General features: G+C 36.1%; 1 protein-coding gene across 4 annotated transcripts in view; it reads right to left on the reverse strand.

The window, feature by feature from the left end:
* The window catches only part of PROM1 (prominin 1), a 54,794-nt gene that overhangs the window by 1,880 nt on the left and 33,860 nt on the right, over window positions 1-19,054 (reverse strand). For 2 of the 4 annotated variants that reach the window (XM_041476338.1, XM_041476247.1), the window contains 16 exons: window positions 17,743-17,960; window positions 17,248-17,322; window positions 15,999-16,062; window positions 14,118-14,277; window positions 12,349-12,501; window positions 11,418-11,541; window positions 10,898-11,001; window positions 10,371-10,455; window positions 9,014-9,160; window positions 8,680-8,751; window positions 7,769-7,861; window positions 6,644-6,697; window positions 5,147-5,227; window positions 4,990-5,058; window positions 4,362-4,454; window positions 3,042-3,157 (listed from right to left, as the gene is read on the reverse strand). In XM_041476338.1, the coding sequence (XP_041332272.1) occupies window positions 3,042-3,157; window positions 4,362-4,454; window positions 4,990-5,058; window positions 5,147-5,227; window positions 6,644-6,697; window positions 7,769-7,861; window positions 8,680-8,751; window positions 9,014-9,160; window positions 10,371-10,455; window positions 10,898-11,001; window positions 11,418-11,541; window positions 12,349-12,501; window positions 14,118-14,277; window positions 15,999-16,062; window positions 17,248-17,322; window positions 17,743-17,960 (1,708 nt within the window). Of the gene's footprint in view, window positions 1-1,890; window positions 1,960-3,041; window positions 3,158-4,361; window positions 4,455-4,989; window positions 5,059-5,146; window positions 5,228-6,643; window positions 6,698-7,768; window positions 7,862-8,679; window positions 8,752-9,013; window positions 9,161-10,370; window positions 10,456-10,897; window positions 11,002-11,417; window positions 11,542-12,348; window positions 12,502-14,117; window positions 14,278-15,439; window positions 15,449-15,998; window positions 16,063-17,247; window positions 17,323-17,742; window positions 17,961-19,054 lie in introns of all 4 variants that reach the window. The other 2 variants (XM_041476071.1, XM_041476154.1) reach the window with 2 other exon arrangements.

Raw genomic sequence — 19,054 nt, forward strand, 5'->3', positions numbered from 1 at the left:
ATAGATTCATGGTTTTCTCCATCAACCTTTCAGGTTATTTTTGCTTCATTAAAGAAATAAATACTTGGGTTGCCTATTCAACACCCCTCTTTTGTGAATTTAATCCAGCCTCACTTTTTGCTCTAACAAAAAATGGTGGCTGCATTTGAGGCTATTTGTGTCTTTGCCATGTATATAAAAATAGTTGTATGAGACACGTACACCTCATGTAGTTCTTACTTGTACTTACATATCTTAGTGTTATAACAACATTTGCATTTCTTTTCAGCAAAATTATCCAGCTGATTTTGAAGGATAAAAAAACCCCAAGCCCAACCCTATGGCATTCTTTAATCCTGCAAAAGTATAGGCATGCAGAGATCTAATCAAAGTAACGTCTCTCAAAGTATATCCAAAAATAATTTGTAGGAAATGAGAAAAAATCAAGGATAGCATAAAAGCAAAGAGTATGCTGAAATTTGATTTTATTCATATGGGAATGCCATACTGAGAAATTCAAAGCATGTATGCCATAATTAGCAGTTTTTTAAATTACCTCAAATTAGCACATCAGAAGACAGCACTGCATCAAAATGAATCTTTAAATTTTAGCATTTTATCAAAATAAGTCAGAACTGAACTAGTGGATCTTTGTGTAAAAGATTATTTTATGCTAATAAGTTTTAGGTTGTTCAGCAATGCTGAATTAAACTATTTATCAGTGACCGAAATATCATAAGAAACCATGCTATGAACCTCAAGAATATTAACAGTCATATTAAAGATTCAAAGATCAGAAAAGGTATTCTAAGGCCTGGGAAATTAATAATGTTCTCATATGTAAAATACTGAAAGTCCTTCAAATTGAGAGTCCTTAGATATGACAGTGGAGAGTTTTTTGGACTTTAACTCCTCGTCAGTTAATCTGGGGAGCAAGCACCCTTAAGTTGCAGAACAGACCACAACAACTGATCATAAATACCACTAAAAATATTGTTATATAAAGACTTCCTTCAGAAGGAGATATGGAATGAAGATTTGGTCAGTAAATAATTATTGTAAAATACAGTCCTAAATAATAATAGTCGCCATCCTCATCATCATAATCATCATCATCAGATGTAGCCACGTCAAGACCAAACTTTGAGCTCCCTCTGTTCACCTGTTATTTAAAGCATAGTGGTATCTTCTCTATAAATACTCATATACATTCAGTCATGAAGTTGCAAAGTAAGGCACAGTGAGCTACAGACTTCAATCATAAATTTAAACCGTTCTTAAGCAACTTGCAAATTTTGCAAATCCAAATAATGAAGTTGTGGGATATAGAGTATTATACACCAAGAAACTGAGTCTTACAAATAGCTAATGTACAGCACAGAAGCTGCAGAGGCAGAAAATAACCCAAACATCCTCCTTTTTTAAACATAATTTGAGCTTCTTGCTTTGTGATGCTACATTCTAGTCCTACCCATGCAAAAACACCCATTTTCTATGTTCATGCTTCCTGCATACCTGGAACACTTGCCTTTTACACAGGAAATCTCTTCTCACAATTTAAAAAATACAACTACTCAGGATGCATTTCCATCCTATCACTTTCATCTGCTATCGGAGCGTCAATTTAGGACCAACCACTGTGCTGACTAAATACCTGATTACATGGATTTTAAGATCAAATTTACCAATTACTTTGTTAAATTGCAGGAAAGTACTTCTCTACCTGGTGTTGCGTAAAGAATATTTGAGAAATATACATTATACAGCATTTGCTATAATGAATAATCATGCAAAAAAAACTCCCAGAGAATTAAGAGATTCACTTTAAAGCATGGAGAAAATTGGAAATGTGATTAAAAGAGAAGCTGAAATAAGGACACATGAAGGCATGCAGTTTGAGACTTGGTTTACCTTGTAAAAACAGGATTGTGTATACCATATAAATGCTCTTTATGATAACCATTATTACCATTTCCCGTACTGTAATAAAATAAATACACCAAGAAAGACCATGTTAACTACAAGATGCACTATGTACAATATGGCTTCTAAGACATGTACATGGATGATGGTATTATATGCAAAGATAAACTGTGTCTGTACAATAGAATATGACTTTTTCTTTGTAACATTCAAGATTTATGACATAATTATAATTTTACATTTTATAGTATTTTTATATTCTCCAAAAATCAATTATTTTTCTTTTCTTGTTGAATTGGATACTCTAATATAATCTATCACGTCTGGAGAAACAGAACATGTTACCTCTTTTGAAGTAACAGGTTACATTAAAAATATAAACCCTCCCATATTAATAAAATAATTTGAGTAAATATCAGCAAGTCTTAACGTTTTCATGGGAATATTTTCAAAACTAAAAACACAAAAAAGGAGGAGCAATTAACTAGACTCTAATAAGTGAGTAATTTCAGCTGTACATGCCTGTTTCTGCTCTACTGACTTGTGAATGTGCAATGAAAAACAACCACTGTGAAATGGGAGAAATGCAGTGCACAGGCTAACTGGACAATGAGCAAAACAAGGAGCAGAAAAGAAAACAGTAAAAAAAACTGATAGGAAAATACGTAAGAATAGTTATCATAAAGTAAAATGCCAAGTCCCTGAGACAGAGGAACTGCAATTGAAAAAGGAAAGACTGGTTAGGAATAACTAAGACAGCAAGAAAGCTAATAATTAATTCAAGGAGACTACAAATCAGGCACAATTCACTTTAACAGGTTACTTAGCAAAGCTAATAACTTGCACATTTGGAACTTATTTATATAAATGCTGCTCACAAAGCTCTGAAGACCTCATTGTGGAGTAAGATTCTCAAAGTCAGAGCCAGCATTATCTGCATTCATGGCAAGTCAAGGCTACCAAAGGCCACCTGCATGAAGCACTTTGCAGGCACTGACCCAAACCTGCAGCATTACACATGAGCATGCAGTTCTAATCTGGCAGCACAGGTTTAAGAATTATAGAACCTTCACGTGGAACACTAGAAAAAAACATTTTAATCCATTTGCCATTTAATTTACTTTGGAATATATACTTACTCATCATAAACATCCTCTGTATCCATCCTACGATAGTATTTAGAGAGTTTTACAGCAAAAATTATGGCAGGAATTAGAAACATTGAAGAACCTCCCAAACCAAACCAGAAGGTATTCTGAAATAAAAGCAATAGAAAAAATAGAAAAATCAAGACAAAAAGGTAATGGAGAAAACTAATCAGTAAAGTACCGAACCCCTGCTTGATATTCTAACCATTGTTACCAAAAGAACATAGTAGAAATTAGTTCTTGCAGTTCTTGTCAAAATATGAGTTTCCAGCCCTTTCTTAAGGCACTTTATAACTTGCAAACTGCAGTCCTGTTTGTGTAACTAATTTCATTATTATACAGTTGAACTGAGTTATCACCTGGTGTTAAAATGATGATTTTTCAAATTTGATTTGTATTTGCTGGAGGCTTTTTGACTTCCAAGTGACTCAGCTAAGTTCTATCATCAGGGAAATCATGGTCCATCTCTCACCAAAGGGGTAATGACTCCACAAAGGAGAACAGAAGCTCTGTAATGTATGAGCTAATCAATGAGTACAATATAGATTAGGAGGTTTTCATGGTCAAGGCATTACCAAAACGAAACATTTCACAGTTAAGTATTACCAAGGCTAGATTGTTTTGGCTTTGACTGATTACATTTATTACTGGTAGAGTGATTAGGATCTGATTAAAGTTCCATAAAGCTAAGTAATAATTTAGGAGGCATTTTAGGTACCTTTCAGGCACATGGTGTCTTACTTTGCTTTTAATACATGCTGTCCTCTTTCCAAGTCCTTTTGGAAAGAGGAAAAAGCCAATACTGCTCTTCTATCCTGCTACAAGTCATGCGCAATGTCTCCAACACACATAAATAAATCAAGATCTGTCTGCTACAAGTCTAGTGATAAAAACTCATTCAGGTTTTTTAGATTTCAGGTAAGATACCTGAAAAAGTTTTTTGTTGGTATTTTCTACCTGCTTCCTGCCCAAACCTCACCCTTGTAAGTCAGCAACAGTTACAAATGAAGCTTTAGATCTTTAAGCTTTTCCATTTCAAGGTGTTTCAGAATCAGTTAATTTTACAGAATTCTTGCTAATAGAAACTTAAGTTTATTGAAAATCCAGAAAGTCCAGCACTGGTTTGTCTTTGGACTTGATCCAGATCAGAACACTTTCCTTGCATAACTTTATTTTACTATATTTTACTAAAGTATGTGATACTTTATTATCTTACTTCAGAATAGTTGAGCCAGAATAATTAAACACAGATGTATGCTAAAAGAATTTTCCCCTTGATGCCACAATTCTGAGTAAAAAAATGTTTCTTACCACAGAATCAGCTATATAGCTGCATAAAAAAATATCTACTGCTGTATCTATCACATTGGCAATAGGCTTGCATGCTGCTACTTCCATTGAAATCTGAAAAAAAATTAAATTACAGCTTTAAGTATCTAAGAGAATAAAATAAGAATCTCTCAACTTTCTCAAGTTATAGTTTATTAAATTGTTATTTAAAAAATATTTCCAAATTCAAAATAAATAACAGTAGGATATGCTATCAACTGAAAGTCTTTTAAACATCAGCTCACTTTCTCAAAGGCTGCAGCTGAAGAGAGAAAAATAAAACAAGATGCTAACAACATCAATTTCAAGTATGCAGGGACAGGTTCAGTGAAGTACTGGCACAAATGGTAGATTTCAGGCTAGCCCTGAAAACGATACTGCTAAATTTGCACTGCATTCCAACCAACACTACTCATCATATCCATTCTGTAAATGCAACAAAACTCTAGGAAACTGATTTTCCCACTCACATTAAGTGCAAATGTATTAAAACCTGAAACAATAAAACACACTATCAAAGTAACATTATTATTATTACTATTATTACTAATACTGTTTAGCTTTCTTATTTTTAAACACAGCTTCTCTCAATAAAGTAAATGCACCTTACCGACTCCTTCACCCACTCAGTGTACTGTTCAAAGTAGCCAATTATGGTATCCATGTACTTTTTTGTCTCCTAGGACCAGATCAAAGAGAACAAAAGCAAATTAACCTCTATTTCTGTGACATCATAAATTAATGTACTTTGATCAAATAGAGCTTACCTGGACAATAACTTGAGAAGCATTGTTATTTATGAGATCCTGGGCAGCATTAACAGCACTAATGACATTTTTCACCTTAACCTGGACAGGAAGAGATGGTATTTAATATAAAAAAATCCCCTTCAGGCTGTTGCAATGGCTCTATGGTCACTGCCAGGACCCTACTCTCCTGATAAACCAGTGTCACTGTCTTGTCAAAACCTGACAAAAAATGCATTTACAGACAGAACATGAGCCTGCCTAAGGATTCATGATCACCTCAATATTGTCTCATTCTGAAAAAGGACGAGTCAGTGGTTATGATGTGGTATCTTTTCCTGGAACCTACATAACTAATTTATATACTAGGATATTTTTATCTTCTACTCTCTTTCTTTAAATCAATGTCTATATACACACTACAGACACACAAAATGCACGGGAAGAAAAGAGTGGGCCATATACCATCACAACAACTCTTGAGGACTGAAGCAGGATTCTGTACAGCCAGAATATGCCTCTAATCAACTACCTGAAGGACTATTTTCTCACACCCCCATAAATTCTCTCACAGAGCACACACAAATGGCAGTGTACACAGAGCCTGAAAATGTAGAGATGTTTCTTAAATATACTTTAGAGTCAAACATCATCCCTTTCTTATCAACACCTTACATCATGGCTTCCTCCCTCCTCACCCAGTTTCAAATCACAGATTCTAACAGATAGTTAGCTGCTCTGCTGCTGTGGATGGTGGAAACTGTAATGAGAAGCACTAAAGTAGGTATGGCCCATAAAATGGTTGAGACTATGACTATGCTACTAGTGTGGCTGTATTCTTGCTAGCAGAGCCAAGGCAGGCTGCTGGCTGAAAGCTTTACTTCCAGGAAAGCAATCATCCTGCTGCTCACTCTCTGGCAGAGTGAAGCCAGCTGGTCTCACTGTGGTGCAGGCACTACCTAGAGGGGAAACGTGGGCTGCCCTGGAAAAGCCTCTCTAGAGATCCAGGATCCCAGAGCAAGGCTGATGGTGCAGAAGCAGGAACATAATGAGTAAAACCTAAAGAAACAGTCCCCAGTAGGAGCTGGGCATGGAACAAAGGCTGGTTAAAGATGTGAACCACATAGCTCTCTTATGTCAGTTGTACTTTTGCATTGTGTTTTGTGGTTGTTCCCCCCAGGTTTTGCTTTCAAAGAGTCTAGAAAAGAAATCCCTACATTCTGAGGAAAATTAATAACACATTATATGGACTGGTACTGAAGCCTATTTTATCACCTGACAGATACAGGTTCAGTTAACTACTCATACTCCCCAAACCATCCCAGATTTTCTTTTCCTATTTTCCTTTACACAGAAGAGAGATCTAAATCCTTATTACTTCCCCAATGCATTACAATCTCTTGCAATAATGGAACAGCTAGAAATAGAAGAAAACTGTACTGAAAATATATGCCCTGCATATGTGGCAAAAGGATTTAAAACACAAAAATGTTCCTGTTGCCAGAAAGAAAAGCTTACCATAAGTTCAGACGATGTCCTCTTCAGTAACCTAATGCTCTGATTTAAAGTGCTCTATTGGAAAGGAGGGGAGAAAAAAAGCTTCAAGTACTTACTACAGGTAAGAGCCCACCTGTTTTAAGCTTGTATTCATGCTTTGATCTTCTACACATTATTTTGTTATTAGTATTGCATATTACATTGTGTACAACAGTAACAACAGCTGCATGAAAATTAATACATTGTGGGTTTAATAATTGAATCAGTACTTCACTAACAGCACTGATTTAACGAAAGTTAGATGCAATGAACTAAGTAAGATTGGAGGGAAGATGGAACAGTTAAACTCAGACCCAAACGTTCAGAGAATTCTCTGTGCAATTTCTGAAGGGAAAAAGCACTTACCCTAGCTTTAACATATTTCTTGACAGTCAGTTTTGTAAAAGAAAAAAGAGATGAGAATAATTAGGAGTTAATTAGGAAAGAACAGCATAGAATCAGAGTGGACCAGAAGACCTAGTATTTTTCTCTAAGTGGTACAGACATACAATATCAGATGCTAGGAAAAACTAAAAGTCTTCATGATATGTGGAGGAAAAAACAACACCTGACATGCAGGAGAGTCACAGCATGATACTACACAAGACTGTGCTGAAATCAGGCAGAAGCAGCTCTGCTGCATCTTTCACAGCATCAATAAAAAAGACTTTGGCTCTACATACTACTCCAGGGAGTTTCCAATTCCAATACTGTTAGGTGATTGCTAACTCCAAAAAATAAAGTGTCAAAGTGATAATGGCTTTTATTACTGAAGACCACTGACCAGCAAAAAAAGAAAATGAGTGATTATGGGGGTTTTAGGGTTAAGAGTTTTGTAAGGTTCTTCCCTGCTTCTTCTTCTATCCATATATAATCACAAACAGCTCTAGAAAAACATGGGGAAAAGGCCATTATTTTAGACAGCATTATAAAAGAGCAGCACTTTAAGTAAGAAAACTTATTAACTTATTAAACGCATACTTTAGCCAGATTACTCTTCACTGACACAACCTGTGCGTATAGAAGTCCAGCTTTCTAAACTCTTCAAGATTATTTAGAGATTTGCATTTTCTACAAGTACTTTTCAGTATTGCTTTAATGTTTTACCATAGCTTGCTCCAATGGAACAACTTGTTGGTTGTGAATCATTCGAATGTTGTTTGCATGTCCTTTTAAGGCGTTTTCCAGGGCTCCTTTTGGCTGCAAAAAATGCAATTATGCAGTACTGTTGAATAACCTCAAAGCTTTCCAAAAAAGCAAAAAACAATGAAAGTTACACATCCACTCCAGAGCAGCTCATGCTAAAAATGGGGTATGACAAACTGAATTCCTCAACTCAAGGGCGGGAGGAAAAAAATCACTGTATTAATAATTCAAACCTCAGCAACCAAACCAGACATACTACCTTGCTTATCTGGCTTTAACATTATCAGGACAGATTTAACTAAAGAGAATTTTCACATGATGCACTAAGTCATTTCAAATACAGAAGAGTGAGCACATCTCCCTTGCACTGGCCACAAACTTGACTGCAAGCACCCTGCAGCACTGCACCCCAGCTGGGACAAGCATCTCCCAGTCATGGGTACTTGCTTTGGTTTTGGAAATGTGGACATCTCCCTGAGGGACCCTCTTCTTTGTGAGTGGCATAGAATTTTAAGTATTTTCAGCCAGTCACTTGGAAAGGCACCCGTGAAGGGTATTTCCTAATTTTGTGGCTTCCACCTTTCAGACAGAAGATGGGAGTTTCTGCTCTGATTTTCAAGTCCAAATGCTTGTCTGGAGCTCTTGCCAAATACTATAAAATTTGGTTTCACTCTCAGATATAAATTTATTTTCCATTTCCTTTTGGTGGCAAAACCATTCGGTTCCCTGCATACACACTGAATACATACTGCTTACTCCATTTTGGATGTGTAACAATGGCAGACCTCAGTGCTCAGAGATGTCTCTGCTTCCTGTGAAGTGTTCATAAATGATGTATTTTAGGTATTATTATACTACTGAATTGGACTTACCAGCTGGTCTGCTCTTGCTTCTAAATCATTAGCAAATGAGAGAAGATCAACCTTGGTAACACTTTTATTGATCTGAAACAAGATGTGAGCAGTAAGAAAAGGAGTATGTTGTTATTTTATTTACAGACAGTTTGTACTTAACTATATTATCTACACTGTCTACTCTCTATTTTATTATTTTTTAACTTAAACTTCTTAAGTGTTTTTTCCCCAACTTGTATGAACCTCCAAAACATGGTATTTCACACATAAGCAGATTTTGCTGTTTTACCTGTTGGTAAACAAACATTTTATGTTTTGTCCCAGTCATGTCTGTAGTTGACTATTGCCTCACCTCTGTCAAATATGCTGAAAAGTCTATCCCATCTATTCCTGAAGAGCTGAAATTCAGAAGATTTTCCTTCCCAATTTCATCCAGCAGAATGATTTTGCTGAGGTTTATCTGAATGTGTTCAATTTTAAGTGCTACATCTTCTGTATACTGAGAGAGAAAGAAAAGAAAGCACAAAAGTAGTTTGCAACCAGCACATATTCTGCTATAGCCCCTGCCCAAAGCACCCTGCTTTTGCTGAGTCCTCATTTCCATTGAAGAAGCACACATTGATTTTTTGCTCACATCAGTTTAATTCAATTAAGTTGAACAGAATCCACCAGGCCATGTTCTAACCTGCCTTTGTCTCTTTCATACCAATGGATTACTTGCCTTCCATTCTGTTTTAACTAACATCCCTCCAGGAAATTTATCCTTTAAGAATGCTGAGTTCTACCCCTGGCCCTAAGTAAGGAAACCTAGAGCAGTCAGTATCTCAGTTGTGGCCAGGACAGACACTCTTTGCCACAGGACTGGATGAGACTCCTCTAAATACCTTTAGTGGTGACTAAAGGTGATTGGTTATTGTTACCTGAACCTTCCTGCACTGCACCCAAACCATGTTACCTGCAGAGCTATAGTTGAGGAATCTGAAAATCTGACTTCCTTTGCAGCCTCCTCCATTAGTCCATTGTGGAAACTCAAAATAACTTTCCCTCTTAGTGAATCTGCCTTGTTCATTTTCACTGTCTATCATCTGGGGCAGGGACTGTATCTATTAGGTGGGTACAGTACCTAGCAGAATGGAACATGTATCCCCAAGGGGTTGCTGTAATGAAGACAGGTATTATAGGCAACCCCATAATTAGTACAGTCCTGTAATGACAGTGCAGTCATATAACATTACAGCTTAATTGAAAGGACTATTTTACTCCAACTACTTCCAACCAAACTAGAATAATTCTTAGAACCAAGGTATATCATATCCTGGATCAACATAAATCTGACTGGAATCAGAGGAGAACACATTCAAACAGGTGTTTATATAAAAAGAAAACTGCCACTGAACACCATAAGCAGTCTTTGAAAGACAGACTTCAACCTTCCACACAAGTTTCAAAGTTGAAACAAACATTATGATCAGCACATTAAAAAAGCACATCAGAAAATCGTTCCTGGCCCACTGAGACTGATAAAAAATATCTTATTTGTAAATCAACTTCCTTCCTTCAGATTAGCTTGGCCAGCCAGCCCTTGCCTCCCTGTAGGATGTTTTGTGTGTAAAAACCGAAATCCCATAAAAAACCCAGACATGCTATATGGTGTTTCATGAGCCAACATCCTTCAGAATCATGCACTCATTCATAGTTTCTTTACTTACCATACTAATATTTAAAAGCTCATTGATATTAAACAGATGTTCTAAGTGAAGGGAAGTATAAATTCCTTTGTTTTCCTTGCAATCACTGGAAGAACACAAATACACAGATCAGCCTAAAAATCACCTTGAGGACCAAGTATTAACAGAATGATTAACAATGTTTTCTTATTCTAAGAAAATCAGTCCTTTACAAAACAAAATACTGATTATATTTTTGAAGCTCAGTCAATAAGAGAAGTGATTAACAATTTCTGAAAGATGCAAAGTATTTTATCAATTAGCTTGACTAGTATTGTTATACAGTAGTATGCTGACTATCTCTAATAACTCTAATAACAAAGGAACAAGTAGGTTTTGCTTGAGAATCACTAGAATCAGAATGTCTCCTGGAACATGTGCAATATTTTGATGTGCCTGATATACAAAGCATAGAAGATACCACAAAACCAGTATGTATAAACTGAATGAAATAAAAAAGAGTTAAATATGAACTTAATTAAATCGTAATCATAACTCATTAGAGTTACCTGTACACTTTTTCAAAAGTCAAGTTAACATTTGGATTTTTAAAGATGACGCCAGCAAGATAATTTTTCCAGTGTTTATTTAATAAGTAAGGTGTATCCAAAACCTAGAAGACAAAATTCAGTTATGTTACTATAATTCCAAGTTTCTTTATGCATTAATTCATATTTGGTCTTTTGACACATAACCACATCTAAGCTTATCACCCACTAAGGAAAATACAAGTAAAACCAGCAAATTCAAACTCTCTGGTGCATAAAGTGAATATAAAGCTCCCCATTACCAAGGACCAACTGAATCAGAAAAATCCGTCTCCAAAGGAAGACAAGCATGCAGTATTAACACTTTAAAGCAAATTAAACCAAGAAAGGATGAATGTCTCTATTTGGTTTGTAAGGAAGAAGTAAAAGCAGATCACATTCACTTGAAGTGTCCTACAAAAATGATGTGCCATACAGAACGGACAAGACTTTGGGACTCATGGGGATTCTATTCATTGTTTAATAACGTGAATAACCTCACCTTGAATAAATTTTTATCTTCAAAGGGCTCACAGACCAATTTTTCTACATTTCCACCCGTGACAAATGTGAGCACCACTACAATCATCAGCACCCAGGAGAAAAGAAAACTGAATCCAACACCACTGAAAAAGAAGTTGAGTATGTTTTTGCTTTATAAGAACACATTGTATATATATATATATATACACATACTTGGGGCAACAGGGAAGCTCAGAGTTAGCAGCTATAACAGAAATATGAAAACTGATTGATGGTTGAAATAGTTCTGTTTTCCAAATATGTTCTTGCCCTCTTAAACACCTTAAATGTTTCAGCCCTGTAAAGTCTTTTGCCAAAATGCATTTGAAACTTCACATTAGCATTGGGCATGCAAACTGTTTTAAGAATGACATTTGAGGGACACAAAACCATACGATTTCCTTTTTTAAATTCAACTCTCTTGTGCTCTCAAAAAAGTTTTAGACTTTCAGATGCAATATTCTCCTGCCCAGCAGAAATGACATTAAACCACTCCTAGGCACTTTTCAACCTAAAATATCCAGAAACACTCTCAGAAGATCAAGTGTTTCTTGTCTCCTTGCATGGCTTTTTTTACAACTTTGAACAAATGTTTCAAGTTTAGTAGAAAGTTATGAATTTCCTCAGTTTTTGCATTTTCCAAAGGGACTTGCACAGAAATTCACTAGCCACAGCACTCGCCTTATAATGGTAAATTCAGAGGTTTTATCCTTCAGCTGTGATCCTCAATGAAAGAACAATCCCAAATCCCCAAGTGCCTCAATGTAAGTGTGTGAAACCAGTATTTATTGCTATTCTCAGCAGATAAACCTAGGTAACAAACCAAATTCTTTTCACATTTGGTCCTTCAAAAACTCAACCAAACCAACTTTCTACCTTTTTTTTCTTTTTCCCTGGTAAGTGAAACTTACGCCATAAGAAAGTTTCCTCCAGTGTTGGAGATACAGCCTCTGGTTGTTGGAGAAGCATGTTTATCATACCCACAGGTGCCACATAACAATCCAAGGTAGTAAAAGACCAGAATCAGGACCAACATGCAGCACAGAATGAGACAACCCAGCCACCTAAGGAATAAAAGATAAAGTTCTTGGTTATTTTCACATGAAGAACACACTGGAGACCTTTAGGAGACATCATGCAATACTATATTCCCAAATGTCTCACTCATGGCTCTGTTTGAGCAACCAGTGTCAGCAAAGATACACGTATTTGCTGCACCAGCATGTATTCTGGGCTAGCACACAGTCACTGCTGGACTGCTGTCGGCTGCTACTGAAGGACTGGGGAACACACAGCACAGGAACAAGGTGTTCCCCAGTAAATGCAGGTGAACTGTACTGAAGCGTCAAAGTGCTCCAAGTGGAGCAAACGATTACTCAAAGCAGATGTTCAAACAACAATTTATTCATGAATAAATGGAGAAATTTATGTATGTGGACTGGCCATTGGTTCTGAAGTACATAGTTGCTCTTACTGTGAGGCTTAGTAACAATTTTGCACAGTGTGCTAGGCTTGTAATCGTAAATAAATATATTTAAGGCTGTAAAAACCTAGGCTTTATGTGTCTGTCCTGGACTGCTTTCAATGTATGGAACAATTAATGGAACTTGATCAGGAGAAAAATCTTGGATAGGAAATGAACTTTCATTTTTATTAATTACATCACATAACAGTTCTATGTGTCCAGGTATTTGGAGCATACCCATTTATTCACACATTACACATCTATCCCTTCATCCACTCCTGTAGCAGAATAAAATGATATATTCATTTGATTAAATGCAATATGCGCTTCAATGAAAATATCAATAAATTTGTCCAATTAGGCTCACCACAAAAACTGTCAGATAAGAAATGGGTTAAAGGTAAGATTCTAAGCAAGGTTCTAAAAAGTTCAGTTTTCTGTTCACTTTTATTTATCACTGCATTAAAGCCAGCAACACACATTCTGTAGCAGTGAAACTGATTATGGCACAAACACAGAATCAAATATTGATTATAAAGTCAACTAAAGTATCAAACAAAATGTAGGGAGAATTTGAAGAGCTTGAGGACAGAAATGACTAAATCTGGACAAAGACAGATGGTATGAAATGAAAAGTTTTACAAGTCAAAATATGATTTACTCAACTGTAAGAAACACAAAAGTCTCAAGAAATATGTTTTTCTCAAGGTACAATCAATCACAAAGACCAGCAGGGGCAAGCACAGATGCACGAATATTTACAAGGTGTGGAGCAGAATCCCTGCTACTCCTGCTCTGCAGTACAAAAGGTGCAGTAACAATGGATTGGCTTCAAGGCCTCTCTGGTCCTCTGCCCTCACAATTCACCAGCAACTCAATGGAAACAAGACTTAGATAAAAGGTCACACTGGCATTATGAAATAATCAGTTCCTTTGGGTGTTACATCTTTGACATCTACCTGTATCTATCCTTCCTGAAAAAGACCTGAAGGTCTACAGAGTAGAAACGACCTTTTGCACTGTGGTGAAACAGCACCCAGTTATTGATTAGCTGTGTTTTTTGCTTTTACCAAAATGCCAGTACCAAACAACTGCTTCATACATCTTTCTTTCACTGTGTTCATCATTAACAGTTTATTTACCTTTACAGAACATTAAAATATTACAAAGTATTAACAGGTAGCACTTCAGTCCTGCCTTACTTCTTGTACATACCTGTAGAAATCGTACTGCTCCACTAGTGGAAAATAGTCTTGAACATATGCCTCACTCTGTGTAAGATGCACCATCAAATCTGCCAAAATCTTCTGAACAGGGAGCGCTCTTGTGAAGGTAGTAATATTTGAACCAATGGATTCCAGCACACTTTTGATATCTAAAAGAACAAACATATTTCACTGTTACAGATCCTTAGAGGAAATTTACATTCCATGTATGCATTATAAAATGCTATTAAGCCATTTGCCACATGGAACAAGCAAGCCATGAAGACAAGTGTGTGGAAAACACAAACAGGCAACAAAAGCATCAAGCTTTGAAGTAGCACAATGGCATTTCCAAATGTACACTTTGTTTTAGCATTCAGTTTAATGATTCAAGATGCAGACATTGAGCCAGAGATCTTCATCCTTCCTCTCATTATAATTAATCTAGCCAACCTAAATCTTGCTTTTCATGCAATATTGCACATGTCAACACTGAGCAAGACAATTAGCCACCAAGTTTACAAAGGAGAAGAACAGAATCTATTTAAACTCCACATCTTGGGAATACAACACTGACAGAAATGGGACTGCCTGTATTGAGAATCTATACTAGTTATTTTCAATCTTATTAAAAGAGATTACTTAAATCAACTCATTCCAATTAGTTAGCAACACTCCTGAGGTAACAATCCATTAAGCCATTTTCCCCTCAGATTATGACCGAAGATGCTACCCTCTACTTAGAGTTTAGATAGACACTATTTAGATGCACAAAGACATGATTAATTCACTAATTATACATATTGTCTCTGTGTAAAATGCAGTTTCTCTATAATCTTTTCTTCCTTCAACTGGAAACATACTGGAAAAAGCAGGATGTGTAACTACAGGTTGTAATTTTGTGGTAGGCAATACTTCCTTCTCTCTCAAAATACAACTGGACAAGCCTTTGTCTGTTTTGATGATTACTCCTCAAACTCAGCCATGTAATAAATCACAGTTCTTTTAGAAGTTTACAGATAAATGCATTTTTTTCCTCCTAGCAAACCTATTTATTTGCTTTTGTAACTCAAACTCTGTTTTTATACAAACAAAGCCCCAACAATTTATAAATAGATGAATTATGATATTTTGTCTGTGTTTACACATGGAAAATCTCAGATATGGAAAACGAGTAAATCTGCCCTAGATTTCCTAATGAAAAGCACAGTATCAGTTTTAGAACACTGGCTCATTACAGGCAAGTTCACACAGTACACTATGCTTATATGTATACTGTGCTACATTTTGCCCAGGAGGGGAAGAAAAAAAAAACAAACCAGAAAAACTTACAAGGAACAGCTGCTTATATATAATGCAGAACAGGTCCACAATGCAAGAACAAAAATTAGAACAGATTAGTATACATACCATACAGGTACAGGCAAAGAGCAAAATGTGTAAAGCCTAAGTAACAAAACAACTGAGACACCATTCCAGTTATCCTTAAGGTGTATTTTGACTTTCACTTTGGCATCTACCACATTTTAATACAGCAGCAGGAGGGGGTCAGTTTTTCTAACATCACACTCTTTAATACAAACACATCAGTCAAGGAAAATTAGTTTTTTAACCAAATAAAGCATCAGTGTGAAGTGAGGATCATTACCTGAGCAGTAAAAAGTCTAACAGAAAAAACCCCTCCATAAAATACCACATGGTCTATTTTTAGATTTAATTTAGAGTCCTCATCAAGACACAGTTGCTTTCTACATTTCTTTCCTCTTGCACCAAATTTTAAAAAATAGTTACATTTCACATTTCCATTTTTAATGATACTTAGCCAAAAAATATATTACCAATAAAAGAAAACAAAAACAATAAACAAAGTGAAAATATATTTTGTTCTCACCTGATAAAATGTTCCTGGTTTGATTCACCACCAAGTCTGGAGTATCATTAAATGCAGCATAACCCTAAGAAAAACAGGTGAAAAAATTATGGCATGTTTCTCATTGTCAAATTGTTTGCAGTTTTTTTACCTTTTATTCAAGGATCAACAGTACACACATAATAAAATGCATATGGTAATATTAAGAAAAATATGGTTTTATCACTGCATATTAGAAAAGGTGAAAGCAAAATAGGAACTCTAAATATATTTCAGATATAGTTTGGTCGCCAGAATATTCCTTGGGGCGAAAAAAAAATCTATATTTAAATACACATAAATCAGTCACAGATATCTCAAACTTGCTGCCTGTCAGGTCTTACAGCTCATCTAAAAGCCAGAAACACACATATGAAGACTCACTAAATGACAGAAGTTATTCTGTGCCAGCCTAACACTTCCTGTTTCCAAGTCTGTGCCTTCCAAACATGAAATCCATATTGCAAACAATGAAATCCAATTGCCTCTAAAGACATTGCAGTGCCTTCTTCAGTGAGAAGGGGCAAGATGGGATTCACACTATGGGGACCAAGCTCAGAAGCTCGTTTGGACAGAAGGGAGAAACCATTGCAGTGGATACTTGAAGCCTTACTGCCTGCAAGCCTGATCACTGCAGAAGCAGGAAGGGGTCTCAACCCCTACACACAGCCTTTCAAAAAGTGCCTTCTAGTCCTTGCACATTTTCAGATTCCTAGACTTTTCAACCACTCAAACTAAGCCACTCTTTTCCTAGGTGAAAATCATAGGTTTTTTTTGTAGAAAGTCTTGCGAAAAATACTAATAGCCATTACACTTAGTCCATTGCATCAGATTTAATGTTAAATATGCACATAAAGAATTTGAAATAAATATTTCAAGATAGCTGGAATACAATGAAACTAATCAGGAGACCATGGATTTTTTATTTCTTTAGTTTGAGCCAAAAAGTAGAGCACATTACAGGATCCACATTTCTGTCTTTTCATTTTTTAAGGACTGTTCTTTCAAGGAGACAACTTGTGAAACATTTTAGATTTGTATCATGCTGGAGATACAAAGCATGTCATTCATACTTTCAAGTGTTAAATCCAGGCCAAACAATGAGATATTCAACCATGAAGCAAGTTGAGGTGGCAACAAAAGAATTCTGCTTGAGAAACCAAGGGGTATCAAGTGATACACATATCCCAGTTTATTCATTAAGAGTTTAAAAATCTGTCAAGAAACATACCTTTTGAACCAGACTAGAAAGGTCTATTTTAAGGACATCATTGATCTTTGCAAGCTGCGAGCTCACGCCTGGCAACTGGGAAGGAAAAAACATGCCTGAGTCACATTGAAGTAGCAGTTTTGCTAATTCAGTAAATATTTCAAAGTTAGGAGAGAGGGTAAAGAAACTAAAGTGATCTTTAGGAGAATCTTCCTTAACACTTGTGAAACCTTTGCTGTACAAAAGCAAAGCTTAACCCTCAGCATTTTTGGGAGGGCAGATGATTTCACTGCCCAGAGCAGCTCTTTAACATAGCTGCTTGACACACATTTTATCCTTTTCTACACAGAAGATGAAAAGAGTGACTGGAATTACCCAGAAACACGGAAAAAAGGAAGGTCACTTATCTCACAAGTGACAGCCCACACCAAGCCACCAAACGGCAGAAATACTACTTGGCTTATTCAAGGCAATCACACTTTAAGAGTCTGAAAAAATATTATTAAAAGATCTTACCCCACTAAAATTGGCATTGATGTTCAGCTGAGCTAATGAATTCCTGATGATATTGCAAGTTGAGGCAGCCTGAGCCGCGCTGCATGCAGAGTCATTGAGGGTGTTGCTCAGGTGCATTTTAACATCTGTCAAGTTTGCATGAAGCCTCTCTGTTCCCTCCTGCAAAACCTCTACAGAGACACTCACATTTTCCAGTGCTTCCTTTGTTTCTCTGATGGCTGCAAAGATGTGGAATTTTAAAAAAAAACTTTTGTTAGAAAGCAGCCTATAGACGTGAAGAGAAAGTGTACATGCATAAATCATATGATCATCCTAACAATACTGATTTAATTACTGCTTCCCTCCTAGAAAAACTCTAGCACAGAAAATTCCAGCACAGATTATGTACTTATTGCATATAAAAATATACCACTTGTGCTTTTCTACAAAGAAAGTAATGTGTTCAGGCTACTTTTATTGGTATTTCACCCACTTCCCACTTTTCTACCATTTCCCTACCTCTCCTTCCTCAGTGGTTTCAGTAAAGAACTTTAACGCTTGGTCATTAGAAACTAAAAGCCCATATCCATCAAATTGTATTCTCCTTATAATTATTGTATTTTCCTTATAATCTAACTCACAAATTATATAGCTGCAAGATGAAAGGTAAGGGGATCATGTTGCATCAGCCAAGCATTAGTGAGTGCTCCACACTGTCTGGCTTTAGATTCCAATCCCAATCACACCAAACAAAAGAAAATTAAAATCCCAAACACTGAGCAGGTGTTTAGTAAACAGAGAACCACAGAGACACAACTAAGAATACACAAAGTTACAAAAACAAAGTGCACTTCACACCACACAAGGTTTTATTGTGGTTTTTACCTTTGATAGCCCTTTCCACTTTGACTTCAAGAAAAATAAGAGAAATAAAGCAAAAAAAAGGAGAATGATGACAAGTGAATGAGAAAGAATTCATGGGTAAAAAAAAATAAATCAAAGTGACTCAAGTTCATGGATGCTTTCCCTCTGCTCTGTAAGCTGTATCTAATTAATGAAAAAAGAAGCCTTAAATGGAAAAATAATAAAGGAATATTTTCACTAAAGAGAGAGAGAACTAAGAATGAGCAATGCCAAACTCAAAGATATAATGAAGAAATGCTGGTTAACACTCTCATAATAATCTTGGCAGTGTACAAGAAAAGATCCCTGACTAATTTGCAAACAGCTATAATAATTATGCAACTCTAAAAGGACAGTTTTCCTAGTTTCTCTTATATTCAACAGAAAGGGATAGCAACCTGGAGCAGGAAATTCAGATTTCATCCTGATT

This window comes from Pyrgilauda ruficollis, unplaced genomic scaffold, assembly GCF_017590135.1.
Source record: "Pyrgilauda ruficollis isolate IOZ18807 unplaced genomic scaffold, ASM1759013v1 scaffold1, whole genome shotgun sequence".
NCBI classification, from domain to species: domain Eukaryota; kingdom Metazoa; phylum Chordata; class Aves; order Passeriformes; family Passeridae; genus Pyrgilauda; species Pyrgilauda ruficollis.